At 53.5% G+C, this 28,000-nt stretch overlaps 1 protein-coding gene across 3 annotated transcripts in view; it reads left to right on the top strand.

Annotated features, from left to right (window-relative positions):
- Positions 1–28,000, top strand: part of NRXN2 (neurexin 2) — a 157,133-nt gene that overhangs the window by 60,665 nt on the left and 68,468 nt on the right. For 2 of the 3 annotated variants that reach the window (XM_031941608.1, XM_031941606.1), the window contains exons 1-3: positions 16,382–16,405; positions 17,178–17,559; positions 19,580–19,770. In XM_031941608.1, coding sequence (XP_031797468.1) covers positions 17,183–17,559; positions 19,580–19,770 — 568 coding nt within the window. In that variant the 5' untranslated portion in view covers positions 16,382–16,405; positions 17,178–17,182. Of the gene's footprint in view, positions 1–7,522; positions 7,910–8,752; positions 8,977–16,299; positions 16,406–17,177; positions 17,560–19,579; positions 19,771–28,000 lie in introns of those variants that run through there. The other variant, XM_031941609.1, reaches the window with a different exon arrangement.

Consider the following 28,000-nt stretch of genomic DNA (forward strand, 5'->3'; position numbering starts at 1 on the left):
ATTCTTTGGCTCAGCCAAGGAAGTCTCCTCCTCTCCTGGAGGTATTAAAACCTAGAACGTCTCACTAGTCGCCCTAATTGCCGTTGGGGGAATGGGAAACACCCTCTGACTCTTGTGTATGAATGTGTGGCCTCCCGGACGGAAGGAAAGCTCCCCCAAGGCAGGGAGTATTTCACTTTTGCCTTTGCGTCCCCAGAACACACTGTCGGGGGCATAATTGATTGGTTTTTCATAAGGATCACTTGGAGTTCTCCTCCCTCTCATTGGAGACCTAGAATACTTCCCAAAGGGTCATAGCTCCTGGCCATTTGGGGCAGACAAAAGAGAGCCCTAGGAACGCTGGAGGAAACAGAGAGAATCAGAGAGAAAGACAGAAAGAGACAGAGAGAGAGAGACAGAGACAGAGAGAGGAGAGAGAAAGACAGAGAGACAGAGACAGAGAGAGAGAATACTTTCAGGTACGGTGATGAAGGAACTCTTCCGAGGGGTTTGTACCTGAGCTGTGCCTTGAGGGAAGAGAAGGAGCCTTAAAGGCAAAGATCAATCAGCGCTAATTCCTCGGCCCCTGCATTTTGTGGGCACTTTGCTGGGACTCTTTGTTGTCTTCGATGCTGGAAGAGGACCAGGATGACATCATTATGTAGGGGTCAGGAGGCAGGATGTCCGACTGGAGCTGATCAGACCAATTCTAGCTTGGAAGGCTCCGGGGAGACCAAGACCAAACGACTCGTGCTCTGAAGAAAGCAGCTTTCATTCTATCCGAGGAGACGCCGGCATAAAAGAACGTGCATACGAGATCTGAGGCGAATACGAAGTCATTGGGAGGCAGGAGCAAAGGGAAGGGGTCTCCGAAGGAGGAGACGGCCCCTGGGCTGCACTTTGAAGTGAGCAGAGAAGGGAGCCGGATGGCTTCCAGGCTGGGATCCAGCAGGAGAAGGGACTTCCCGTACCGGGCGACCAGAAGGGAGAATGAGAGGGAGCTCACTTGGCCTGGAAGGATGGGCTGAGCCCTCTTGGGAAGCATTTCCGACCCCGAACAAAGGAGTTTTCGCTTGATTTTGCAGGGAGGGGATGGATTTTCTCGAGCAGGGGAATGTCACCGTCGGACAGTCGAGGAGTATCATCTTGCACGCAGGGATTGGGAAAAGGGAGAGCGATGAAGAGGTGACTGAGCCGTCCAGGAGGAAGAAAGGGGAGAGGAGAGAGCCTGGAAGGAGAATGGGGCTTATTGTGGGAGCAGAGAGAAGGAGAACAGATGGGGGCGCTGTGGAAGTGAAATTGCCGATGTTTGGCAGTAGATTGGAGGGAAGGCAGAGCAAGAGCCGGGGAGGTGCCAGGCCTGGGCGATGCCCTAAAATGGTGTAAGAAAGAGCAGAGACAGAAGAAAGAGCAACCTATTTATTATATTATATTATATTCCATTATATTATATCATCTATATTATAGGAGAAGATGATGGCTTTGGCCGAGTCTGGGACGCTGGCAGCCGGTCCAGGTGGGAGCCACCGAGGAGAGATGGGAGTTAAGGCCGGCCAGGGAGACTAGGAAGGCAGCTCCAGGATTACTGACTGCACGGGATGGGCGAACGCTGAGAGACGTGGGAGAGGAGAGGGAGAAGGGCCTGGGGGGAGGCGAAGGAGCCTTTGCTTAGGGGGAAGGAGGAAAACTGGTAAAGGAAAAGGGAGGAAGAAGTTCTCAGGTGGGGCCGAAAGAACCCGGGGCACACGGACAGAGAGATTCATTAGGCATTTGTTTAACATAGCACTTGGTATGTAGGGATGGAGTTTGGGACCAGACGGTTTCATATGTTTAAGTGATGAAACTTCAGTTGATCAAGGGCAGCACCTTTCAGTCCATAACTTTAGAGAGTTATCTTAAAGCTCCTAAGTGAGGGCTCCTAACGTGGGGCTGAGGAATTGTTTTTTTTTTTTTTTAATCTTTTGAGAACTCTGTTTCAGTGTAATCAGTTTTCTTTGTGATGCTGTGAAATGTGCGTTGAAAACCATGATTCTGAAAAGTGGTTAAAAGCTTAACCAGATTTCAAATGAGTTCCGAGACACAAAGAAGGTCAAGCAATGCTGACGGAAGTTAGATGGCTTGCCCAGGACCACACAGCTAGGATGTGTCTGAGTCAAGAATTGAACCCAGGTTTTCCTGATTGAACGCAAACTAAGTGCTCATCCACCCACCCACCCATCCATCCACCCACCCACCCATCCATCCATCCATCCATCCATCCGTCTGTCCATCCATCTACCCATCCATACAATGTCCTAAGTATCATGCTAAAATCTGAGGACAAACAAATAAAAAAGTGAGATAATCCTAACCATCAAGACTTTACAGACCCAGATAATACACACGGAAGTGGGGAAGCAGGGTCAGACAGGGATGCCTTTGACTTGAAGGTGACTGGGAGGGTGAATGGAACTCTGGGAAAGTTGTTTGCTGTGTCCTTCTCAGAAGCACCGGGAGGTATTTCTGGAAACACTTGATGACGATTCCCAGAGAAAGACGTGGAAAGGGAGGTGGGAAAGCACACAGGGGGCAGGGGATGCCCAGAAGATGGCTAGGATGAAGTGTGGTTGGGGCTAGAGCTGCTAAACAGCCCGGGCTCTCCCTGAGTGGAACAGCTCAGCCCCGCGGCTGGGCTTTCAAAGCCCAGGATCTTGACTCTCCAAGGCCAGTCTTTGGAGGTACGGATGGGAGGGGAGAACAGGGTGAAGGGCATCTGACCAGACCAGGGTCCTGGAGGGAGCTCTCATATGGAAGCCACTTATGGAAGAGAACCCGGAATGCCCAATGGAGAGGGATCTAGAGGTAGCCAGAGACATCTTGTATCTTCCCAATGACGTCCCAGATACATGGCCATGAGCTTTTAGCTTGAAAGCCCCTACTGTGAGGGGATACCAGCCAGGACCTCCCCAAACAGCCCATCCCGCTGCTGGACAGCTCTCATCAAGAGGGAGCTTTTCCTAGCAGAGCCAGATCTCTTCCGAAAGCATTTTCTCTCATTCTTCCAAGCTCTTCCCTTGGGACCAAACAGAGCAGTCAGCCCTTCGGGGATGGCCAGCTCCCAGAGTGTTCTCTTCTCCAGGCTAAACGTTCCCAGTTCCTTCCACCAGTCTTCACTGGACGTGATTTTCCAGCCCTTTTCCATCCAGCTTGTGTCCTCTGAATGCTCCCGGGGCTTGTCATTTTCTCTCCTCAAATGGCTTCAGAGGGGATGTGACCAGAGCAGAGAAAAGTGGAATGGTCGCCCCCCTGGTTCTGGATCCCAGGCCCTTCGTAACCCAGCCTTCCATCCCACCGAGTCTCCCAGCCTGAAATCCTCACCATCTTTTGTCACACTTCTCGACAAACTTTGGAGAAACTTCTTGCTTCCCTCATCTTGAAGTGGGGAGGGTTTTTTAAAACCCAGATTAAGATTTTTCACCTTTTTTCTTACTTGGTTTCGTTCTGTCAGCTTCTACTCACATTCTCTTAGCTCCAATCAGACTGGTCAATGTAAATCTACCACCTCCGGGCCTTTGCCCAGGGCTATCTCCTGTGCCTGGAATGTCTTCTTTCCTTTACCATTCCTTTTTAGAACCCCTCGTTCCTTTCTGTGCTCTTTCTAAGTGCCATCTCTTTGAAGAGACCTTTTTGGAATCCGCTAGTTGTTAGGGTTCCCTCCACAACAGTGCTTTTTAAAATATATTAGTTTATTTAAAATTAAACTTCATTAAAATTTAAAAAATTTAGTTTATTTGGGAACATGTGGTTTTCTCCCAGTAAAATGTAAGCTTCTTGAAGGCAGGAACTGTCTCATTTTTCCCTCCGTAACCCCACTGCCCATCACACCGTTTGGCACATAGTAGGTCCTTAATAAATGCTTGTTGATTTATTCGTGCTTGCAAAGGGCTTTTTGGGCCCTTCTGTGTTATCCAGCGTGTTGGCGACTCCTTCCAACTTTGTAATATTCCGATAATGAATAAAAATGTTTGAAGTCACATGACTGAAGATAGCTCTTAGAGGGACTCCACTAGAGACTTTGAAACTGACATTGATTCCCGAATGACGACTCTTTGATTCTGAACATTCCCACTGTTCTAACTCCACTGATTCATATTATTTTCAGATTTTACCATGTCTTCATCCCGTCCACAAGAATAGCCTGAAAGGCTGCTGTGGCGAACACTATGAGGGCTGAGTAAAGGCCATCAGATTTAGCATTTCAGAGGTCATTGGTGACCTTTGAAAGAGCAGCTTCAGGGGCGTGAGGGGGGTCAGAGGTTAGATAACGAGGAGTTAAGGGAACGGGGGTGGCATCAAAAAGGGGAGATACTGATAGAAAAAGAGAGGGGAGGGAGGGAGAGAGAGACAAAAACAGACAAAGAGACAGAGGTAGGGAGAGGGGGAAGGGAGGAAGAGAAGAGAAAAGAGAGGAGTGAGAGGGAGGAAGAGAGAAAAGAGAAGAAGAGAGAGAAAGGGTCAGAGAGGGAAGGAGAGAAGGAGATAAAGAGAGAAGAGAAGAGAGGAGAGTAGTGATCACATCTCTTAAAGGAGATGGGAAAGAACAAATGGTGAGATTAATCTGGACAACCAAAAGGGATCCCTCTTTCCATGGTGCTGAATCACAGAAAGATAATGTATCATGATTTAGGATGGCTTTGAGGCGTTGAAGGGCACTTCAGATGAATTCAATTCCATTTGATTAGCAATTATTGAGCTCCCTGTATGTGCCAGAAGCCATCCCAGGTGCTGAGGATAAAAACAAAAACAACGTCTGTCTCTTGGAAGGGGAGCCCCACGATGCCCGGTGGAGGGTCATTTGCTAAGAGAAGGGTCTGGGGCAGAACTGAGGCCTTGGGGGGAGAGGAGGAAGGCTGGAGCAGCCGATGTTGTAAGCATGATCAGAGGCAGCTCCCAGAAAGAAGGCAGAATTGAAGGCCCGATGGAGGTCTCAGGTGAATCTGCGTGCGCTCACTTTCCTCAGAGACATCCTCCGACAGCCACGAGTAGTTCAAGAGTAGGAAAGGAAAAGGCAGGTGGGAGGGTGCCCCAGGGTGGGGGATTAGGGGATGTGGGGAAGGGGAAGGCAGGAAGGGATGAGAAAGAGGAGCCAGGTAACTTGGGAGGTTGGATTTGGAAGGAAGGAAAGTGAAATTCCTGGAGAATCATGGCTGGGTCTGCTAGGAGGAAGAGCAAGTTTAAGGGGGAGATGTTGGGGAGGGGGCTGGGATCAGAGAGGGGATCTGGGAGTTTAAGATCTTGAAGGGGATTTTAGGTAATGGTCCTAGCTAGGACCTCCCTATGGGTGGCTGAGATTATCTGTCTCTGAGGGAGACTAAAGGTCATAGGAAGAGACGGTTGAAGAAATGGGAGACGGGATCTCCTAACGTACACATGGAAATCATTGAGGAGAAGCCAAGGCTTGGGGTAGAGAGGAAGCCTGAGCCTCAGATGCTGGGCAGCGGTGGATGGGGCAACACCAGCTGCTGTACAAATAGAACGTGCCTGGGGGATGGTAATCCCCACCATGCTTAGACCCCATTTTTTCCCCACTACCTCTTTTTTTTTTTTTAATAGCTTTTTATTTACAAGTTATATGCCTGGGTAATTTTACAGCATTGAAAATTGCCAAACTTTTTGTTCCAACTTTTCCCCTCCTTCCCCCATCCCCTCCCCCAGATGATCTGCAGGATGACCAATGCATGTTAAATATGTTAAAATATAAGTTAAATACAATATATGTATACATGTCCAAACAGTTATTTTGCTGTACAAAAAAAAAATCAGATCTTGAAATAGCCTGTGAAGGAAATCAAAAATGCAGGTGGACAAAAATAGAGGGAATGGGAATTCTATGTAGTGGTTCATAGTCATCTCCCAGAGTTCTTTCCCTGGGTGTAGCTGATTCAGTTCATTTCTGCTCTATTGGAACTGATTTGGTTCATCTTATTGCTGGAGAGGGCCACATCCATCAGAATTGATCATCGTATAGTATTGTTGAAATATATAATGATCTCCTGGTCCTGCTCGTTTCCCTCAGCATCAGTTCCTGTCAGTCTCTCTAGGCCTTTCTGAAATCATCCTGTTGGTCGTTTCTTACAGAACAATAATATTCCATAACATTCATAGACCACAATTTATCCAGCAATTCTCCAACTGATGGGCGTCCACTCAGTTTCCAGTTTCTGGCCACTACAAAGAGAGCTGCCACAAACATTCATGCTTGTACAGGTCCCTTTCCTTTCTTTAAGATTTCTTTGGAATATAAGCCCAGTAGTAACACTGCTGGATTAAAGGGTATGCACGGTTTGATAACTTTTTGAGCATAGTTCCAAACTACTCTCCAGAATGACTGGATCTCCATTCACAACTCCACCAACAATGCATCAATGTCCCAGTTTTCCCACATCCCCTCCAACATTCCGCATTATCTTTCCCTGTCATCTTAGCCAATCTGACAGGTGTGTAGTGGTGTCTTAGAGTTATCTTAATTTGCATTTCTCTGATGAATAATGACATGGAGCATCTTTTCATATGGCTAGAAGTAGTTTCCATTTCTTTGTCTGAGAATTGTCTGTTCACATCCTTTGACCATTTATCAATTGGAGAATGGCTTGATTTCTTATAAGTTAGCATCAGTTTTCTATATCTTTTGGAAATGAGGCCTTTGTCAGAACTTTTAACTGTAAAAATGTTTTCCCAGTTTATTGCTTCCCTTGTAATCTTGTCTGCATTAGTTTTGTTTGTACAAAAAACTTTTCAATTTGATATAATCAAAATTTTCTATTTTGTGATCAGTAATGATTTCTAGTTCTTCTTGGGTCATAAAATCCTTTTTCTTCCACAGGTCTGAGAGGTAAACTGTCCTGTGTTCCTCTAATTTATTTATAATCTCATTCTTAATGTTTAGGTCATGAACCCATTTTGACTTTATCTTGGTGTCCCGTGTTAAGTGTGGGTCGATGCCTAGTTTTTTCCATACTCGTTTCCAATTTTAACAATGAGTTCTTATCCCCAAATCTGGGGTGAGACCCCATTTGGAGCGCCGTGCTTGGCTGCCATGACAAAGACATTGATGAGATGGTGGCCAAGAAGGGTCTGGGCTGTCTTCAAGTATCTGAAAAGTTGTCATTTAACTTGTTCAAAATCTCGTTTTCTTATCTGTCAAACGGGCTTGGAGTCAGGACCCGGGTTCAAATCCAGACCCAGGCAAATCCTGTAACCTTGTTTGTCAAATCCCGTGTTCCCAAGGGACGGTAGAGGACGCTCCCTGTGCCTTTTCTCGCATCCTTCCCATGCAGCAGCAGTCTTTCCCCACCTCCTATTCTTTCTTTCCTTCCCTGTTCCTCGTTCATCCCGTTCCTGCCCCGTCCTCCGTCCATCGTCCCTCTAGCTCGTCGTCCTCGTCCCTTTCTCATCGTTTTTATCGCGTCTGCATTTTCTCCGGCTCTCTCCCTCTGCTGCTGTCCACCCTCGGCAGCCCAACACCACTGACGCCCTCCTTCCTTCCCTCCCCCCGGCCCTCCAGGTTCCATCTCAGTGAACAGCAGAAGCACCCCCTTTTTGGCCAGCGGGGAGAGTGAGATCCTGGACTTGGAGAGTGAGTTGTACTTGGGCGGGCTCCCCGAGGGGGGGCGGACGGACCTGCCCCTGCCCCCCGAAGTCTGGACGGCGGCGCTCCGGGCGGGCTACGTGGGCTGCGTCCGGGACCTCTTCATCGACGGGCGCAGCCGCGACCTGCGGAGTTTGGCCGAAGCCCAGGGGGCCGTGGGCGTCGCCCCCTTCTGTTCGCGAGAGACGCTGAAGCAGTGTGGGACGGCCCCCTGCCGAAATGGGGGGGTCTGCCGAGAAGGCTGGAACCGATTTGTCTGTGACTGTGTGGGGACAGGCTTCCTGGGCCGGGTCTGTGAGAGAGGTGAGTCCTGGCCTCCCTCGGGGCCCTCGCCCTCCTCCCAGCCCCCCAGTGGCCCCCCAACCTCTGCCCCCGTCTCTCCTGCCCTCGAACCCTCAAACCTCCCCCACTAGTTTCCAGTTTCTTACTAGGATCCCCCCCACACTCTAGTCTCTCCCCCACCCCCAGGTCCCCTCAGGATGCCCAGCCCCACCCTTCTCCCTGTCAGCCGCCCACCCAGTCCTGCTCTTTCCCAGGCAGATGCCCTCCCATCCCATTGCAGCTTCCTGTCCTTCAAAGTGTCGTCCCCCCCCGTCCGGTTCTATCCTTCCTCCCTTCTCTTGTTCTCCCCCCACACTTCATCCCCGTTCTCTCCCACCTTGGAGTCGCCCACGCTGCACTTCTCCAACACCGCTAAGCCCGGCCTCCCCTCCTGCCAGAGGTTTGCTCCTGCCCCGTCTTGGTCCCCTCTCCAGCCTCCCCCTTCCTCCTCCAAGTCAGCCTTTTGTAATCTCTCTTTCTCTCTTTCCCTTGTCTCTGTCTCTTTCTCTGCTTCTATCTCTGTGTCTCTCTTCCTCCCTCCTTCCCTTCTCTCTCCATCTCTGTCTCTTTATCTTTGTCTATCTTTTTGTATCTCTCCATCTCTCTATCTCTCTCTTTCTCTGTGTCTATCTCTCTGTCTGTCTCTGTCTCTCTGTGTCTCTCTTCTTCCCTCCTTCCCTTCTCTCTCCATCTCTGTCTTTCTCTGTCTGTCTGTCTCTGTATCTCTGTCTCCCTTTGTCTCTCTATGTCTGTCTCTCTCTCTCTCTCTCTCTCTCTCTCTCTCTCTCTCTCTTCTTCCCCTGCCCCCCCGCCCGTAGGAGTCAGAGGCCCTGATCCTGAGCTACGACGGCTCCATGTACATGAAGATCATGCTGCCCACGGCCATGCACACGGAGGCCGAGGACGTGTCCTTGCGCTTCATGTCCCAGCGCGCCTACGGCCTCATGATGGCCACCACCTCCAAGGAGTCGGCAGACACGCTGCGCCTGGAACTGGATGGGGGGCAGATGAAGCTCACCGTCAACCTTGGTAACCCCCCTTCCGCTCCGGTCCCGCTCCTGCCCTTGCCCTCGACCCCGTCCTACACCCCTTCCTCTGGAGAAGCCGGGAGGGATGGGGGGCGGGGCAAAGCCAGCCCGGGTCCGGGCTGTGGTGTGGACACGGCCAGAGAGAGCGCGAGCTGGACACGGCCCGGGGCGATTCCTGCGCCTGTGGTCCCGCCCTCACGGCCGCGATGGCAGCGTCTGCCCGCGTGTGTCTGGGCACGGTCACGTTCCCTGCCAGCATCCGCCCTTGACCGTTGGGGGTCAGGGATTCCAGAGCTGTCACTCAGGCCCGCGTGCCAGCTCACCCCAGGCTCCTCTGGCAGGACCCAGAGCTGGGCACCGAGTTGGGGGGGGCTGGGCCTGTGGGTGGAGCCAGCCTGGCTTCCTGTTGGCCAAGGGGCACCATGCGCTCCAGATCTCTCTCCCCCTAGGCCACCTCCCGTGGCCAGCTGCCCTCACTGCTCTGAGCGGGCCCTCCAGGATGGGGAAGACCACAATGACAGCTCCCAGGTCTCCAAGATGGGTCAAACTTCATTAGTCCATTTTACAGATGTGGAAATGGCATCTCCAATAAGTCTAGGGACTGGCCCAAGGTCACGCAGCTGCACAAGGTCAGAGGCAGGATTCAAACTGGGGTCTTTGTGATAGAAAGAGAAAAGGATGATGAGAGACCAGGAGAAAGCGCCTTGTTTGTGTCCCGGAGGGGAATCCGGAGTGATCCCTGGTCCCTGTTGGTCCTCCACTCACTCTCACCCGGTGGTGCCTGGGAAGTCGGCTCCTGTTTGTGGAGCAAAAAAGTAACTTGGGGAGCAGAGGCCCAGGGCGACGTTCCTGGAGGATGGAGGACAAGTCACTGGAACAGGACGAAGGCTCCTTTGGGCTAATCTGGGGAGGTCAGCAAGCATTTATTAAACACCGACTGTGTGTCAAGCACTGGAGACGCAAGGAAGGGCCCCCGTTTCAGCCCCCGCTCTCAGCCTGGAAATAAGCAGCAGAGAGAACGTGACAGGAGGTTTTCAGTGTGAGGCAAAGGCCCGGGTTTGAATTCTGACATCATCCCCACTTCCCCTGGCACCTCAGGGAGGTTCATTCCTTCCTCTGGCTCAGTTTTTTCCTTTATAAAATGAAGGGGTTCAGCTAGTTTGTAGCTAAGGTCCCTCCTAGACCTTCCATTTATCTAGGTGGAAGACCCCTCCTCTTCTTCCTCTTCCATCTCTTCCTCCCTTTCCCTCTACTCTTTATATTCATGCTCCTTTTCTCCTTTTCCTTCTTTTCTTCCTCCTTTTCTCTTCATTTTCCTCCTCTTTTTTCTGCTTTCCTTCTCTTCCTCCTTTCTCCTTTTCCTCTTTCTCCTCTTCCATCTCCTTTTCCTTCTCCTTTTCTCTTCTTTTTCATCTTCCTCTGTCTCTTCCTTCTTTCCTCATCTTCCTCCTCTTCTTTTTCCTCTTCCTCCTTTTTCCCTCTCCTCATCTTCCTTTTTGTCCTCCTCTTTTCCTTCTCCTTTTTCTCTCCTTTCTCATCTTCCTCTGTCTCTTCCTTCTTTCATCTTCCTCCTTTTCTTTTTCCTCTTCCTCCTTTATCCCCCTCCTCATCTTCCTTTTTGTCCTCCTCTTTTCCTTTTCTCTCCTTTCTCATCTTCCTCTTCTTCCATCTCTTCCTCCTCCTCTTCCTCCTCTTTTTCCTTCTTTTTTCTCTCCTTTATCTTCCTCCTCCTCTTCCATCTCTTTCTTCTCTTCCTCCTTTTTGTCCCTCTCTCCTTTCTCTCCTTTCTCCTCTTCCTCCTCCTTTTCCTCCTCTTGGTCATTTGGGACATAGGGAGTGAGAGGGCAGTTGATGGGGCTCCCAGGAGGGTGTGAAGCCATTGGCTTTAAGGCTCCTCCCCAGCTCCCCTCGCACAGGGCGAAAGCCTGGAGCTGGGCCAGAAATTGACCTTCCTTCAGCCTCTGCCGGCCTCCCTGGGTACACTGGCAGTGGGATGGTGGATACAGGGTGATGACCAAGCCAGGGCTACTCTGTGGGCTCCTGGGGGAGGAGGAGCCACTGGGGCATCTGTGGGGAGGTGAGCTTAGGGGCTTCAAAGAGGCAGCAGAGAGGCTGAGCAGGAAGGGCTATGTGGAAGCTGCCTGGGAGCTGGTCCCCAATCACCTACCACCCGGAGACTCAGTCGGTGCACATTTATTAAGCACCCGTCGGGTGGTGGGCACCTGGCCACTCTGGGCACTTAAAGCTTCAGGGAACCCCTAAGGTCTCTTGTTTAACCCCATTGGGAGATCAAGCAGTCAGCAAGCATTTATAAAGCGCCCACTATGTGCAGGCCCTGTGCCACGGTGCAGGGCACACAAAGGCAGAAGCGAGACGGGTTTGTCCTCAGGCTCTGTTCTGGGCCCCCGACCTCCCCAGGATGCTCCTTCTCCTGCCCACGGCCATGTCTGCTGAGGGCAAGCACAGTGCTGACCCTGGACAGGGCAGGGCCACGGCCCCGCTTCTTCCACAAGTGTTCTCCTCAAGTGCTGGATCTGGAGGACCCGGGCCCAGAACATCCATGTCATCTTTGGGGATCCTGGCTCAGAACATCCATGTCAGCCTTGGGGACTCAGGCCCCGAATGTCCGTGTCAGCCTGGGGCACCCGGGCCCAGAACGTCTGCGTCAGCCTGTGGGACTCAGATCCTGAATGTCCACGTCAGCCAGGGGGAACCGGGCCCAGAACGTCCGTGTCAGCCAGGGGGAACCGGGCCCAGAATGTCCGTGTCAGCCTGGGGCACCCGGGCCCAGAACGTCTGCATCAGCCTGGGGGACTAGATCCTGAATGTCCGTGTCAGCCAGGGGGAACTGGGCCCAGAACGTCCGTGTCAGCCTGGGGGACTCAGATCCTGAATGTCCACGTCAGCTTGAGGAACCCGGGCCTAGAACGTCCGTGTCAGCCTGGGGGACTAGATCCTGAATGTCCGTGTCAGCCAGGGGGAACCGGGCCCAGAACGTCCGTGTCAGCCTGGGGGACTAGATCCTGAATGTCCGTGTCAGCCAGGGGCAACCGGGCCCAGAACGTCCGTGTCAGCCTGGGGGACTCAGATCCTGAATGTCCACGTCAGCTTGAGGAACCCGGGCCTAGAACGTCCGTGTCAGCCTGGGGGACTAGATCCTGAATGTCCGTGTCAGCCAGGGGTAACCGGGCCCAGAACGTCCGTGTCAGCCTGTGGGACTCAGATCCTGAATGTCCGTGTCAGCCAGGGGCACCCGGGCCCAGAACGTCCGTGTCAGCCTGGGGGACTAGATCCTGAATGTCCATGTCAGCTTGAGGAACCCGGGCCTAGAACGTCCACGTCAGCTTGGACATGTCACCCCCAGCTCTGGGCCTGAGACTCTGCGAGTAGAAAAATAAAAGGGAAAGCTCACACTTCCGAGCAGGGAGCGATGGAGGCTCAGACACAGCCCCTACTAGGGGCCGGGAAGGATTGCCGGATCTGGAGTCAGGGACCTGAGTTAGACTCCCCCTCTGCTGTTTTACTGGTCGGGGTTTCAGTTTCCTCATCTGTAAAACAGGGGCCCTTTCAGCTCATGCAGACATATATCCTACAGCAGAATCAAAATTTCTCACTCCCTGGGGAATCTTAGGAACATTTTTTCTATCTCTGGGCCTCAGTTTCCCCATCTGAAAAATAAGTGTGGGCTCTTGACAACTAAGATTAATGATCCCAGGAAGACAGGCGGCTCCGGGTCTGTGATCTACCTCCAGAATCGACTGCTGGGGCCCGGTGCCTTCTGGTGCCCCCTCCTCATTACCTCCCTCCTCCTCAGCAGAGGCTCCCAGAGGAGCTGTCCAGCAGCCCACCTGCCGCCTTTCCCAGCTTCCCTTGGGGGTCCTTGGGTCAGTCACACCCTCGGGGCAGGCTGCAGACCACCCCTCCCCCCCAGGGCCATGCTCAGCCCGGGCACCTGCCGCGGGTGCTGAAGGGACGGTGACCTGGCTTTTGTTGAGTGGCTGTGGCCGCCGCTCTGGCTGCGCTCTCTCTGTCCGCTCCCCACGGGGCTGGGGGGGGGGGGGTCATCCCCGCGGGCCTGGCCGGTCTCCACGGCCCCACAGGCCGGGGGGCTCGCACAGCTTCCTTCTCCAGACGAAGGGGCTTCCTCCCCTGCCCCTTGCCCTGTTCCTTGCGTGGGAGAGGAAGGGACTGAGGCTCCCGTCCTGGGACCTCCTCTCCCTCCCCACGGCGTGCTGCCCTCGCTCCCTTTCTTTTTTGGACCCTTCATTGGTGAAGACTCTGCTGGCCCCGAGAGAGCCCCCGGAGACCCCACCCCAGAGCCTGGCACCCCTTCCCACCCTCCGTTGTCCTCCCTCCCGCTCTGTGCTGGCCGGCCTCCCTCCCCCACGTGGAGCCCCTTCTCCCTGATCCTCAGCCCACTGTCCGGCTCCAGACCCACTCCCTCCGGACCCTTCCCTTCCCCGAGTACCCCTCCCCCCTTCCTTCTCCCAGCCTCCTCCTCAGCGCCCCTCCCCCCTGCCCTGCCTAACCCCTCCTGGACCTGGGAGCAGGCCCTGGGCCCCTCTCGGCCCCCCTCGCTTGGCCTTCCCAGAACCCTTTGTACCCCCTCCCCCATCAGTGCCGGGCTGAGGGCTGGGATCCCGGCTGCTCCCCCCACTTTTCTGCCGCGGTTGACCGAGTCGTGTGGAGCTCAGCTCTACGGCCCGAGCGCTCTCGACCCCCAGAGCCACAGGGGAATGATGGGAACCCCGATCCCGGGAACCTTCTTGGGGCCAGGGGAACGCCAGAGACCCCCGGCCTTAGTCTGTGGGGGCAGCGGGAGGAGGAGGGGCCCCCAGGCGGGCGCCGCTGGGGGGGAACCTCCCGGGGCCGGCTCCCGTCCCTGCACGGCCCTACGCCCCAGGAGGTCGCCCGGGCCTCGGCCCAAATTGGGCCGGGCCCCTCCCCAGGGAGGGCCTTCAGGGTCCCCCCACCCGAGCCTGGTGTTCCCCAGGGCGGCGGGGGGAGAAAGAAGGTTTCTGGGGGGCGGGACCCGCCCCTGCGGCTCTGGCGAGCGGGGCCACGGGCGGGCACCTGGGCCGAGCCCCCGCTTCAGCTTGGAGCCTGCGGGCCGGAGCGCGCCCCCGGCCTCTAAGCGGGCCCGGCCCAGGCCCGGAGGCCCGGGGCCCTGGCTTCCTCCTGCTCCCCCGCCCCCTCAGGCGCGGGGCCCGGGGCCCAGGGGTCCCACTCCAAAATCCCCGCTGGCACGGTTCCCGGGCTCCCTCTCCCCAGGGAGGGGCCGGCCCCCGCCCCTCCCCCGCCCGCGGGGCCCGCAGGGCTGAGGGAGGGACGCCCAGCTGTCCCGGAAAGTGGCCCCAGGGGACCCCCCCAGACCCCCTCCCTGGAGGGATGCAAACCATTTCTTCTTTTTGTCTCCTCCCCCTCTCCCCCCTTTGGAGCTTTTGGAATAGTGGTTTCCCTTCTTCTCTGAGGCAGGGGGGAAAGGGGGCTCGAGGGGCTCCCTAGGGAGGGGCCGGGGGGGCGGGGAGGGGAAGGAGTGAGGGGGGGGCCAGGAGGGAGGGGGCCCAGGAGGGTGGGAGGAGGAACAAGGGCGGGGCAGCAGCAGCCTGGCCTCCCAAGGGCCTGGGGGGCGGGCCCGACACCCCGGGGGTGGACATTGGGAAGGGGCCGGCCTGGAGGATCCGGCCCACCTCCCGCCCTTGCCGGGAGCAGGGCCCGTCCCTCAGTTCAGGGATGGCCACGGGGAAAGGCGGAGGCCAGGAAAGGCGGGCAGGAGGAGGGCTTCGGAGGGGACAGGGGCACTGGGGGGCCAGGGGGGCGCAGAGGGAGGCGTGGCAGGTAGGTGGGTGCCCCCATCCCCAGGCCCTTCCCTGGTTTGTCCTTACAGAGGGGGTGTGTGTGATTGTGAGTGAGTGATTGTGCATGAGTGTGATTGTGTGTATGTGATTGTATGAGTGTATGGAGTGTATGTGTGTGATTGTGTGAGTGAGTGTGTGTATGTAAGTGTAGTGGTGGTGATTGTGGAGGTGTGTGTGGTGGTGATTGGTGTAGTTGTATTGTGGTGTTGATTTTGTGTAGTGATTGTGTGATGTGAAGTGATTTTGTATTGTAAGGTATAGGGTTATTGGTGATTTTGATTTGTTATAATTGTATGAGTGTGTTTTTGATTATTTAATTTTTTATTTAATTGTTGGTAATTTTATTATTTTGATTTTTTATTTTTTTTTATTGTTGTATTGTTTTTATTTTTTGTATGTATTTGGAGGTTAGGGGTGTATGATTAGTTTGATTTGTATTATTGTTTTGTGGTGGTGTGATGTAAGTGTTGGTGGTGATTGTGTGTGGTGTGTGATGTGGTGATTGTGTATTGGGTTGTTTGTGGTTTGGTGTTTTTGTGGTGTTGTGTGATGTTGTGTATTGGTGTGGATTTTGATGATGATTGTGTGATTGTGGGTTGATGATTGTGATTGGTGATTGTGTGAGTGTGTGTGTTATTAGGTGTGTATGATGGGTGTGTTATTTTATATTTTTTTTGATTTGTGTCATGTAAGTGTTGTGAGGATTGTGGGGGGTTTGGGGATTTGGAAACTGTGATTGGTTGGTAATTTTTTGGTTTTATTTTTTTTTGATGTTGGGTTGTGGTGATTTGTATAAGGTGGGTGGTGTGGGGGGGTTTTGTTAGGGCGTTGGGTTGTGTGTGGGTGGTGATTGTGGTGATTGGGGGGGGATTGTTGGGAGGGGTTTTGGGGATTGGGGTGGGGTTTGTGGGGGTTATTGTGGAAAGGGTGTGGGATTGGTTAAGTGTGTGGAGTGGGTGGGGGCTGTGTGGAAGTCCCGGGTTTGTAACACCCCAGTGGGGGCCCGGGCCGGGATCCCCAGGGAAGGGCCCTGGCTGTTGGACGGCCAGGGTGTTTTTGGTTTTTTGGCTTTAACCCCAAACTGGCCACTGGGGGCAAAATGGCGGCCTTTGCTATTAAAAGGGAACAGGCGGTGGGTCGCTGGGGAAGGCCTGCCTGTCGGCCGGCTTTAGGGTCCCGCCTGGTGGGTGGGGGGTTTGGTTGTGTGGGTCCTGGGGGGAGGCAGGGGGGTTCGTGGGGCCCGGAATAACCCGTCTGGGGGGCTCAGGGCGGGGCCTTTGTGGGGGCTTGGAAGGGCTGGGTGGCCTTGGGCATCCGGCGTGGGACTGGATTGTTGCGGGGGGACCTGGGGGACTTTGTCCAGTCTATTGGTTGGGACCAGGTTCCAGGCTCACTTTCCTTGCTTCTGGTCTGGTTACAGTGGTCACCCTGGGAAAATTTTGGGTGGGTTGGTGTGGGGCCCCCACCCCACCCCCTCAAATCCAAGGAAAGGGGCCCCCTCCTTTGCGGACACAAGCTAATGACAACAGGTGGCCACGGGTGGTCTTTGGCGTGGAAAATCGAGCTGTCTGTGGACAACGTGACTGTGGAGGGTAGGTGGCTCTGACGTTGGGTTGTGGGGTGGCCCTTTCTGTTGGCTCCTGCTGTGCCTCCCTTCTAGCTGTGGGCGCAGCCCCTTGGCTCCCCCCATGGGTGTTCTAGCTGTGGGCGCAGCCCCTTCCCCAGCACCCCGCGGGCTCTCCTGCTCCTGCCCCCACGGGTTCTCAACGGGCCCATTCTCAATGACTCGATGACCTCAGGAAAGGCAGCATGGTGCAGTGGGCAGGACGTTGGCATCAGAGTCAGAGATTCAAATCCCAGCTCTGTTGTCGTTGCCAGGGTGACTTTGGGTCTCTCTGTGCCTGAGGATTCTCATTGGTAAACTGAGGCAAGATGACCTCAGAGTCTCCAAACTTCTAACCCTCCTAGTCTGCTCGCCTTCCACCCAGTCTCCCCCTGCCTCTTCCCACCTTTGGGACACTGGGAATCTCCTGGGTCAAACGGGTGAAGTGGTGACTTCAAATCCATATTCTGAAACTTAAAACTTTCATGGGAAGGGGGATCCCCCCTTCCCTGTGCCTCAGTTTCCCCTTCTATGAATGAGGATGGTTGAACAGGATAAGGGGCTCTTGACTTGGAGTATTTCCTTTTAGAAATACGTTGATCACTGAATTTCGAGAGAACTGGTTTCCTTTGTATTTTATGTGTTTAAAAGTGGGATCTGGAGAAGGGCCCAGAGACCTTTCCCCACTCGTGAGCACCCACCCCAGGTGGGACCTTCCCTTAACCAGATCCTCCTTGCTCTCCTCTGTGTCCCCGGAGCAGGGCAGATGGCCGGTGCCCACACGAGGCTGGAGTTCCACAACATCGAGACGGGCATCATGACAGAGCGGCGCTTCATCTCCGTGGTGCCCTCCAACTTCATTGGGCACCTGAGCGGGCTGCTGTTCAACGGGCAGCCTTACATGGACCAGTGCAAAGACGGCGACATCACCTACTGTGAGCTCAACGCCCGCTTCGGCCTGCGGGCCATCGTGGCCGACCCCGTCACCTTTAAGAGTCGAGCCAGTTACCTGGCGCTCGCCACGCTCCAAGCCTACGCCTCCATGCATCTCTTTTTTCAATTCAAGACCACAGCTCCCGACGGACTCCTCCTCTTCAACTCGGGCAACGGCAACGACTTCATCGTTATTGAGCTGGTCAAGGGGTGAGCCAGCTGACTCCCCCCACCCGGGGCCCTCCTGCCTTGTATCACCATGGGCATGTCCCTCTGCCTTGATTGGGCTCCCTTTTGGTGGCAGACACGTGGCATGGGTATCATGGTACCCCAACCCCCCAATCCATTATTTATAGGCCCATCCCCTTTTATTTCTTCAGGGATCTCTCTGTAGCCCAGGGTTCCCCCAAATTTGGGCCCACATTGATCAGGTATAATCTAAAGATTGATCCCAAGTTTCTTTATTCACTATATCACCTTTCCCAGCAACAAACTCCCAGGAAATCTCCAAAATCAAGATTAAATATAGCTCAGGTCCAGGTTTCCCGACTGCAACAGGTTCCCCATACAAGCACTGGAGATAACAGTGCACGTGGGCAGGCCAGCCTTTGTTTTCACCTCATAAAAATTCAGAAGATACAAAGGACTCCATCAGATACAAACACTACACAAAGCTGCCACCGGTGGGCACGGATGGCCCACCCCCTTCACTCTAACTCCGTTCTATTCACCTCAGCATTTAGGAAACGCTGCATATCCGCTCGGCACAATGAGACTCAAAAGCAAAAATGAGTCTCCCTGATCGCCTTTTCAGCTCACATTTCAATTTGACGTTTATTAGGCGCCCAACTGGATCAGGCCCTGTGCTGGGGACTGGGAAATAGAGGACAGTTATTTCCCTTAAGAACTGATAATCATGTAGCTAAGAAACATGGAATAAATGCAGAGGGCAGATCTAGGCCTTCAGAGTCAGGGAAGACTTCCTGGGAAAGCCTCCACTCTTTGGGATGGAGGCAGAGGGAAAATCCTATTCCCAAGCATGGGGGATCAAGGGGGGGAAGGCCAGGAGATGGGGAAGGCAGGGTGAGAACTGGATTTCCCGGACTATAGAGAGTAGGATCAGATATTAGGGTAGAAAGAGAGATTGGAACCAGATGTTTGCCTGGAGTCTCCTTCATTTCCTCCTGAGATCCAGCCTTTCTCCTGGGAGTTTTCCCCGGAAGCTTGGGGAATGATGTATCTCCTGTCCAACTCAGTCCCCAAGTTAAGCACTTGGTTAGTGCCTGCTTCCTACCCCCACATTGGCACCAAGGGCGGCTGACAACTCAGCTGGCAGTCTCCACAGCAGCCGCACTCCCAGGTCCGTGCCCGCCGCTTGCTCCCGTGCTTGCCTCACCTTGGTAGGCCTCTCCACCAGGGATTGCGTGTCTAGAAGTAAAAGTGAAGGGAAAGAGTGGGAATGAAGAGAAGGGAGGGAACGTGTCTTGAGTCTGCTAGTAGACTAGCTCTGCTCCCTAGTGATCTTGGGAACTTCCCTCTGTGCATGTGGCTCCTTTATCTGTAAAATGCTCCGGGAAGGCTGCATGTCTTTGAGCGCCGTCCCAGGTTTTGATCCAGTAAATATCCCGCCCCCTCCTTCCTGGGGATGTCCATCACTTGCTCCTCCTTCTCTGATGGATGAGGCGTCAGATGCTGCGGCCTCCTGGGTCCCAGCCCTAGAGCCCCTCCATCTGCCCAGCACAGATCAGCCTGCTTTGCTGAGTGTTCCATCACCTCTTTCTTACTCAGCGCTCTGCTGGGGCTTTCAGCAGTTCCCTCTCCCCCCCCCCCCCCCCCCAGCCTCCTGTAGTTTCCCTGAGTCAAAGGTCCCTTCCCCTTCCAGGTCCCTCCCTTGAGGCTCAGGAGTCCATCTCCCAGCATCTCTCCCAGGGTAGGGGATCCACCCCCGACGCCTGCTTTTGTTAGGGGTCCTTGTTCCCCTCCGGTCCCACTCCATGGCAAGATTCCTCCATTCTCTCTCTTTATTCTCACCACTGGAGGGCCCCTTCTCCATTCCTGGACTTCCTGGAACCTGAGTCCATCTCTTCTGCTGGCCCCGTCCTGCCGCCGTCCCCACGTCCCCCTCGTTCTCTGACCACCTCCCCCGTTCTCCGGATGGTTTTAACTCTCCCTTCCCTGTCCCCTTGTCTCCCTGACATGAACCCGTGTCTTCTGTCCCCACCTTGATCAGGTACATCCACTATGTGTTTGACCTGGGAAATGGCCCATCTCTGATGAAGGGGAACTCGGACAAGCCCGTCAATGACAACCAGTGGCATAATGTGGTGGTATCAAGGGACCCGGGCAACGTGCACACGCTCAAGATTGATTCGCGCACAGTCACACAGCACTCCAATGGCGCCCGGAACCTGGACCTCAAAGGTAAGAGGGTTATCCCTGATCCTCCATTCCCCCCGCGTTCCCCCCATAATTCCCTTTGTGTCCCCCATCACTCCCGAGACCTCTCAGAATCCCTTTTCTGACCTCTCTGACTCCCAATGTCCCCCCAATCTCCCTCCATGTGACATCCCCAGACATCCTTGGTCTTCTGTGACCCTAACCCTAAATGCTCCTCTCCTCTTCTTCTTTGCCCTGTGCCCCATTACCTCAATCTAACCTTCCACTGATACTTAGACAACTCCACAGCTCTCCCTGTGACCTTCATAATCTCTTCTCTGATTACCCAGTGACTTTCCCTTGACCCCTTGTTTGCCCTTCCACGACCCCTTTATATTCCTGTTTATAACGCCCCATCATCTATCTTCCCCTCGCTCTCTTATTGTCTTCCCTGCAACTTGCCGTCATCTCCCCCACGACTCTTTCCACCATCCTTTCAGTGTCTCCCTGATTATCTCTCTCTGGGATACTTCGATCATGCTCTTTATGGGAATCGCCATCATTTTTCTCATCACCCCTATTATATCTCCTGTGACTTCCCATCTCCCTACCCCATCAAATCCATTTAGCCTCTTTGTGCTGTTTCATTATTGCCTCTCTTCGACTCTCCCTCCATTTTATGTTTTATTTTATTTTTGCCGGAGCCTCCATTTTATTTTACAGAGACTCCTTTATCATTCATTCCTCCCATGATGTCTCCTTTGTCCGTTTTATGATTTACCCCATTTTTTCTTCCTGTGGCATTCTGTATCCTTCTCATAGATTCTTATTATTCCCTCTTTACTTCTCTCCCCCAAATCTCCTTGGGATTCCCCAAGATTTCTCCCATGATCCTCTATTGTCTTTCCTTTGTGTCTGAATGATGGGGATCTTAGAAACTGGGATTGAGGAGAAGCTGCACAAAGGGCCCAAGATCTGGGGAAGAACAGATCTCAAAACATCCAGAGGAACAATAGATAGGATGTCACGGCTTAAACTTCCACAGGGAAGTCAGTTCAGGAGGAATGGGGAATTAATTCCCAGGGACGAAACTCTGAGGCCACAAAGGGAAACCATTTCAACAAGGAGGAAAAGAGCTATTGGGCTGATAAGAGCTGACGTGGCCGCATAGGGAGCTCATCGTTCAACTTGGAGGTTTAAAAATACATGTAAGTTTATGTGGAGATGGAAACAAGGGGGGCCAGAGAAACATTTAGCAAAAAGTTACGTGGTAAGAAGTGCTGAGTCTCCGAATGGTGAGTCTGGCTGGAAACGCTGAGGATCACGGAGGCTGGCTCCTTTCTTTTGTTCGTTAACTTTATTGAAAAAAAGAGAAAGATCACGAAGGGAGAGGAATGGTAATCAGAATATATGAAATGGTGATAATAAAGGAAAATAGGTGGTAATGAGAGGACTAGAGATTCAGGGCTGCGGTTCTAACCACTGCGCCACCCAGCTGCCCTAGAGTATATTATTATTATTTTTTTTTGTTTTTTTTCTTTTGCTGAGGCAACTGGGGTTAAGTGACTTGCTCAGGGTCACACAGCCAGGAAGTGTTAAGCGTCTGAGGTCAAATTTGAACTGAGGTCCTCCTGACTTCAGGGCTGGCGCTCTCTCCACTGCGTCACCCAGCTGTCCTATCGTATATTATCATTATTATTTTATTTATTTATTTATTTTTGCTGAGGCAATTGGGGTTAAGTGACTTGCCCAGGGTCACACAGCCAGGAAGTGTTAAGTGTCTGAGGCCAGATTTGAACTCAGGTCCTCCTGACTTGAGGGCTGGGGCTCTATCCACTGCCCGAGGGTATATTATTAAAGGCAGCATGTGGGCAGTCATGGAGACCTGTGCCTCTGACAGACCTGGGTAAATTGTCCTACCTCTCAACGTCCCAGGCGACTCTCGAAAACTTGAAATCAAGGAAGCTTTTGCATTGGTCTGGAGGCTTTCCTCTTTGGGAAATTCTTACAGCAATGAAATCATAGATCGGGTCTGGTCAAGAAGCATTTCTTTAGCATCTGCTGTGTCCCGAGCACATGCTAAGTGCTGAGAATGAAAAAGAGGCAAAGAGAACCCTCTTTGGGGCCAACTAAATTATTAAAACGGCAGCTAATGAGCACTCGCCAAGAAGTGACGGGCACAGGAAGCTAGCATGACTTCATTGAGTACGAGGCAAGGTGGATGAACCTCGTGCCCTTTTCCCATGGCATGATTAACTAAGTGGGTTGGGTAGTGCTGGAGGTCTCGTTTACCTAGATCGCAACAAAGCAAGCTCTCTGTCACGTGCCCTTGGAGCGTCTCGTTATTCTTTTGGAAGAGATGGAGAAATGTGGGTTAGCGCAGTCTGGCGAGTGTTTTGCCCGCCCTGGGAGATAGTCACTAATGGGTTTGAGAAGGGTGGTCTCCAGTGCAGTGCTCCAGACATCTGGATTGGCTGTGTTCTTTCATAGGAAATGTAATAGGGATAAATGTGAAGGTTCTATAAGGTTTTTTGTTTTTTTTGCTGAGACCATTGGGGTTAAGTGACTTGCCCAGGGTTACACAGCCAGGAAGTGTTAAGTGTCTGAGGTCAGATTTGAACTCAGGTCCTCCTGACTTCAGGGCTGGTGCTCTAACCACTGTGCCACCCAGCTGCCCCTCTATGAGGATTTTAAGTAAACCTACTTCACGAGTACAGGTTGAAGGAGTCTTGGTAAAACAAGAGTTTGCCTGAAGCAGTTCTGGGGACTTTAGTGGTTGGCAAACTCAATGAGTCAGTCCGCAGTAGGATCTGGCAGCAAATGGGTGAGTTAGGCTCCAGTTTTATGGAGACCTAATGGTCATGAACCTCATCCCCTGTGGTCAAACCCACACGTCAAGTTTGGGTAGAGCTTTGGGTGCCACAGCCAGGAAACATGTTGCTGAGCTTAAGGCAGTCAGATCACAATGGGCCGGAGAGTCATGTGTGTGAAGACCGATGGAAGAAATCTGGAATGTTTCCTGTAGAGATGAAAGACTCATGGGAAATATGGCAAATATGGCAGGTGTCTTCAAGTACGTGAAGGGTCATCACATGGAATAGAGAGGTTTGCTCTGCTTGGTCTGGAGACAAACAGGAATCGGGGTGGGGAAGCTGCAGAAAGAGGCGAGTTGGGGCTCCGCGTCAGGAAAATCTCCCTAGCTGCTGGCGCTGCCCTGAAGCCTAGTGGTCGCTTCCAGAGGTGCTGGACTCTGCCTCACAAGCAAAGGCTGTAATCCACTTGTGCAGTCGGTTGTGCGCGGGTTCTTATTTAGCTCGCTACTGGACTGGGTCCCTGCCCACGTCTCTCCTAGTTCTGGGATTCTGGGATTTTGTGTGAATAGAGAGATGGACACAAGGAGTACGGAGGAGGTACAATCGACAAGAATCATCAGGTGGTTGGATTTTTGGGGCCGAGGAAGAGTTTGCTAACTCTTCAGTTCCAAATGATTTTGAGGTTCTGGGTAACTGGAAAGACGGTCGTGCCCTGGATAGATTTAGGAGAGTTCCCATATAAGTATGGGAAGAAAATTATTTGGACACGTTGAATTTGAGATGTCAGTTGGAGGAGTATTCGGGAGGAGACGTCGCTCAGGCACTTAGTGGAAGGCTAGTGGAATGTTCCGGTTGGTTTTCTGGAGGGCTCTGGATCAGCCTTCTTTTCAGCAGAGAAATCACCAGGGAATATCCAGGGATAAAGTCCAAGTTCTTTATTGTCTCCTTCACAGTCCATCTCCTTGTCTGGGGCTGGGCAGCTTTCTGGAGGCCCTTCAGACGGGCCTTGGTCTCAGTGGCAGAAATGCAGGAGGACAAGCCGGCCACCCCAAGGGTGGGAGATGGAACGAATGTCTGGCCGAGTTTGTCCCAGCTTCTATACTCTATTATAATTATATCCTCATAGGTGTGAATTTTGTAGAATTATATTAAGGACTAAGTACATGTACTGAGCTAGAGAACTATTCATCACCGTGCTAAATGATAACCATCGTCGTATCGATTCCTCCAAATTAGCACCTTGTTGTAAGAATCCTTGCCCAAGTATATTTCTTCAGAGTTCTGGCCCATTATTCTAGGGAGTCCAGACATGATCCCTGGATCTGTGGGAACTAATGAGATCATCAACAGAAAAGGGATAGAGGAAGGACTTACCCCCTTGGTAGAGCACCTGTGTTTATGGGATAGGAGATGGATGATGATCCACTGGGGAAACCTGAGTGGTCCAGGATGTAGAGGGAGAACCAGGAGTTTCAGGAAATCCGATGGAGGAAAGAAAAAGTATCGAGGAGGCTGGTGACTGTTACCGTCGAAAGTTGTAAAAGGAGGCTGGGAACTTTAGTAGTGGAGCCATCTGGTAACTTTGGGGATGCTGCTCTAGTCGAGAGCTGGGGCCAGAAGCTGCTTGGCAAGGGCGTGGGGATTTTTAGTCTGGGAGGGAGAGGAAGTAGGAGCAGCAAGGCTAGATATTTCAAGGAGCTTGGCATGAAAGGGAGGAAGGGGGTAGGACCTTCCGGAGGTGCCAGAATCAATCAAAGGTTTGATCTTTTTCAGCATGGGAGAGAGCTGGCCATGTTTGTGGGTGTCAGGAAGGGAGCCAGGAGAAAAGAGATTCCAAATGAGAACAAAATGATCCATGGAGTAAACTCTTGTTGGAGACATGAAGGAATGGCATTGGGTACCCAAATATCAAAGAACCACAGAACCGCAGAGCGAGGAGGGATTGGAGGGGCCTCAAGCTTAACTCGTCCCTGACCAAGACTCCCCTCTCTAGCAGACCCAACAAGAAATCCTCCAGTCTTTTCTTGAAGAGCGTTAAAGAGAGAGTGACTCTACCTCCCAAGTCAGCCTCTCATTGCTCAATTTTTCCCTATGCAGAGGCGCTACCCATATGACCTTGAGTGACTTTCTTCTTCTCTCAAGGCCTCAGTTTCCTCATCTGTAAAATGGACTTCCAACTCTGAATGTAGGGTTTTTATGATGCTCATGCAGTGAAAAGAGTTTTAGATCTGGAACCTGAGGACCTGGGTTCCAATCTCGGCTCTGGCGCTGGCTGCTGTTGTGACTTTGGGAAAATACCTTGTCTGCCCTGCATCTTCCTGCGGGAGCTTCCCTCAAAGGGCTCTTCCACCATTTTATCGTGTGACCCGAAGCCTAATTTGCCTCTTTGTGGATTTTAGCCCAGGACAAGTTAGAAAAGTAGGACCTCTCCCCCTTTCAGAGTTCATGCAGGGGAGAAGAGGGTGGGTGGAGATTCGGGTGTGGAGAAGGGACATCGGAGGCTCACGATGCCTTCATTTTCTTCCCCAAGCTTCCCAAGCTCTTTGTCTAGTTCTATCAACAGCCAGGTGGCCCTGAGGAGAGCGCCATCTTCCTTCCTGCCCCCTCCCCCCTTCTCTATATCACTGTATATTCCTCCCCTTTGACCTCTCAGGTGGACTCCCCCCCCTTCTTCCAAGCTCAGTCCCCCGCTGGACTGCTTATGAAGCTGCCATTTCCAGGCTGAGAGGATCCTTCCCCAAAGGATGCTGGGCCTCCCCTGGGCCCAGTGACCGATGGGCCTTTCTGGGCTCAGGTTACCGCCTCTGCCACTTCCACCTCCCCTTTTTGCATGACTCAGCATCCCTCAGCCCTGGCCTGGGAGTGCTCCTGCAGAACTCTATCACGATCGTTTTCCAGTATCAACAGTACTTTGCATGTACAGTAGGAAGAGTAGCTGGCAAGGAAGGCAAGGCCGCTGCCCACCCCCCTTCCCTCCAGGCCTCCCCTTGCTGCAGTGCACTTCCCTCCCCGTCCCCTTTCCGGCTTTTCCTGCCTCGGATCCCTCCCCATAATCCTCCTGGGATCCCAGAGAACATGAGTGTGAATCCCACCGAGCGAGACCGGGCAAGCCCACGCAGGGGGCGCTTTTAAACGCTTTGTTTTTTCCCATCCACCGGAAGGCTCCGACCTTGGGTTTCCTCATCTGTAAGTGAAGGGACTGGTTGTCGGCTGCTGGAGGGAGCTGTCCATGGTCCTGACGGACCTGGAGAAAAAGCAGGGTTTAGGGGGCTCTCCCCAAGCTACAGAGTCTGGAGGGCCCGGCCCGGACATGGCTGCCTTAGGGCTGCCCGGGGCTGCGCAGGCCGGCCCTGGGGGTTGTAGGGGGAGCCTTTCTTGTGCCGTCCCTGCCGCGGAGATGTCCAAGCCGGCCCAGCCCAGGTCTCCTTCTCTGAGAAAGAGCCCGATGCAGTCCCTGGGTCGACCTGAGGGAGGCGGGGGAGAGCACTAGGCCCGTGGCAGTCTCAGAGAGGCTCCGGACCTTTCTCAAACATTTGAGGACTTGGACTTTGGGCAGTTTGTGGGGTGAGGCAGCGGGGGTGGCCAACCTTGCCTGGTGCCCGGCATCCCTAAGTAGCCCCGTGGGGAATCTGTCTGACTGCAGGTCCCCGGCAGTGGCTTAGGGCCTGAAGGGATGAGAGGCCCGCTGCAGGCACTAGCAGACCCATTTTATAGATGATTATACTGAGGTTCGGAGAGCGAAGGTCTTACCTAGGTCACAGAGCAAGGGAAGGATTCAGATCCATCTCTCCCTGACGAGATGGCCTCCCGCCCTGGCTCTAGAAGCCCGTGACTCGGTGGCTCCAAGCTTGGTCCCTCTCTGGAGCAGTAGGCCCTTTAGTTTGGGCCCCAGAGAGGGGGCTGAGCCCTCCCCTGCCCCCGCCCGAGCCCAGAACAGCCTCAAGCTTGGCCCACATCCTAATCAATGAGTCAATGACAAGTGCTGCCGTTTCCAGGAGCGCTGGGAACATTTTCCCCACAACAGCCTCTTGGGGGACGTAGCCAAATCTCGTTAGCCTCCTCTCTGGAGGAGACCGGGGCTCTGAGAGCTGAGGGGACTCACCCGGGAGCAGGGGCAGAATTCAAACCCGGGACCCCTGAGGCCCAGCCCCAGCCCCGGCTCCTCCCAGGTCCCTTGGAGCTGCAAGCCTGGCCTCCTGTGGTCGCCTCCACCACACTGAGTCAGCTCCGTTATCTATGCGGCCGTGGGGGCCGAGGCGGTGGGCAGGAGTGTGGGCTGGCTGAGCTGCACAGGGCTGAAAATAGCACTGTCAGCTTGTCTTTGGGAGGAAGGGATCTCATGATGCTTGGGCCAGTGGGATGGGGCTCCTGGTTACGTGGGGGTGAGGGGCTCGGGGGACCCAGCAGCAGCATTCCACTGGTTGAGTCTCAGGACCGAAAGGGATTCTGGGATCGTCTCATTCCCTCCTGACCTCTGGGGTCATCTGAGCCCACCTGACCTCTGGGATCGTCTGATCCCTCCTGACCTTTGGACTTGTCTGAGCCCATCTGACCTCTGGGGTCATCTCTACCCATTGTCCACAAGTGGCCCTCAGTTTCCCCTTCTTTAACATCAGGCCCTTGGTTAGACGAGGAGTCCCTAAGGACGCTGGCAATGATCCAGGCCATCCGGCTTCTTCCCGGTGAGGGGGGACCTCGTTACCTCCCAGGCAGCCCCTTTTCCTTAGGAGCGGTTCTCCCCATTGGGAAGGCTTTCCTGACAGCCTCAGCTGCCCCCCCCCCGCCAGCTTCTCTCCTCTCCGGCCCTCTGGGACAAACAGGCCAGTCTGATGGTCCGTCCAGTTCCCCGGAACACAAGTGGCCTGTGATGAAGGAAAGTGGGAGCGTCGAGGCAGGAATGAGTCCTTTTGAGAGAACGGGTCGCCCAGTGGGCAGAGCTCTGGGCTCTCGGGTTCAGGTCTGGCCTCAGACACTCCAGCTGTTTGGTGCTGGGAAAATCCCTTAACCCTGCTCATCTCAGTTTCCCCATCTGGAAAATGGGCATAATAATAGGACCTGGTTGTGGTGAAGTGCTTAACGCAGGGCCTGGGGTGGAGGAGTGAGCTTTCTGACAGATGAGCGCTGGAGAAGGGAAGGTTCACAGAGCCTCGGTCCCTAATCCCCTGTGGCTTTTCAGGAAGACCTGGTACGGCAGTGAGGGGGGTGTGTGGAGAAGACTTCCAGACGGGGGAAGGAGCCGGGAGAGCAAGCGTGGGGGTGGGGAGAAGAGAGGCCACTTTGAAAGGCTCTGATTGCCGGGAACGGGAAGTGGGGGGCAAGAAAGTGCAGAGCTGGCTCCCCAGCTGCTCCCCCTCCCTGTGGGACGAGGCACCTGGGCTCCTCTGGGAGGGAGGGAGAAGCAGACAGATGGCGAAGCCAAGCAGGAAAGGAGAGGGAACAGGCCCTGGGAAGGGAGGGAAGCC

Source organism: Sarcophilus harrisii, chromosome 6 (genome assembly GCF_902635505.1).
Source record: "Sarcophilus harrisii chromosome 6, mSarHar1.11, whole genome shotgun sequence".
NCBI classification, from domain to species: domain Eukaryota; kingdom Metazoa; phylum Chordata; class Mammalia; order Dasyuromorphia; family Dasyuridae; genus Sarcophilus; species Sarcophilus harrisii.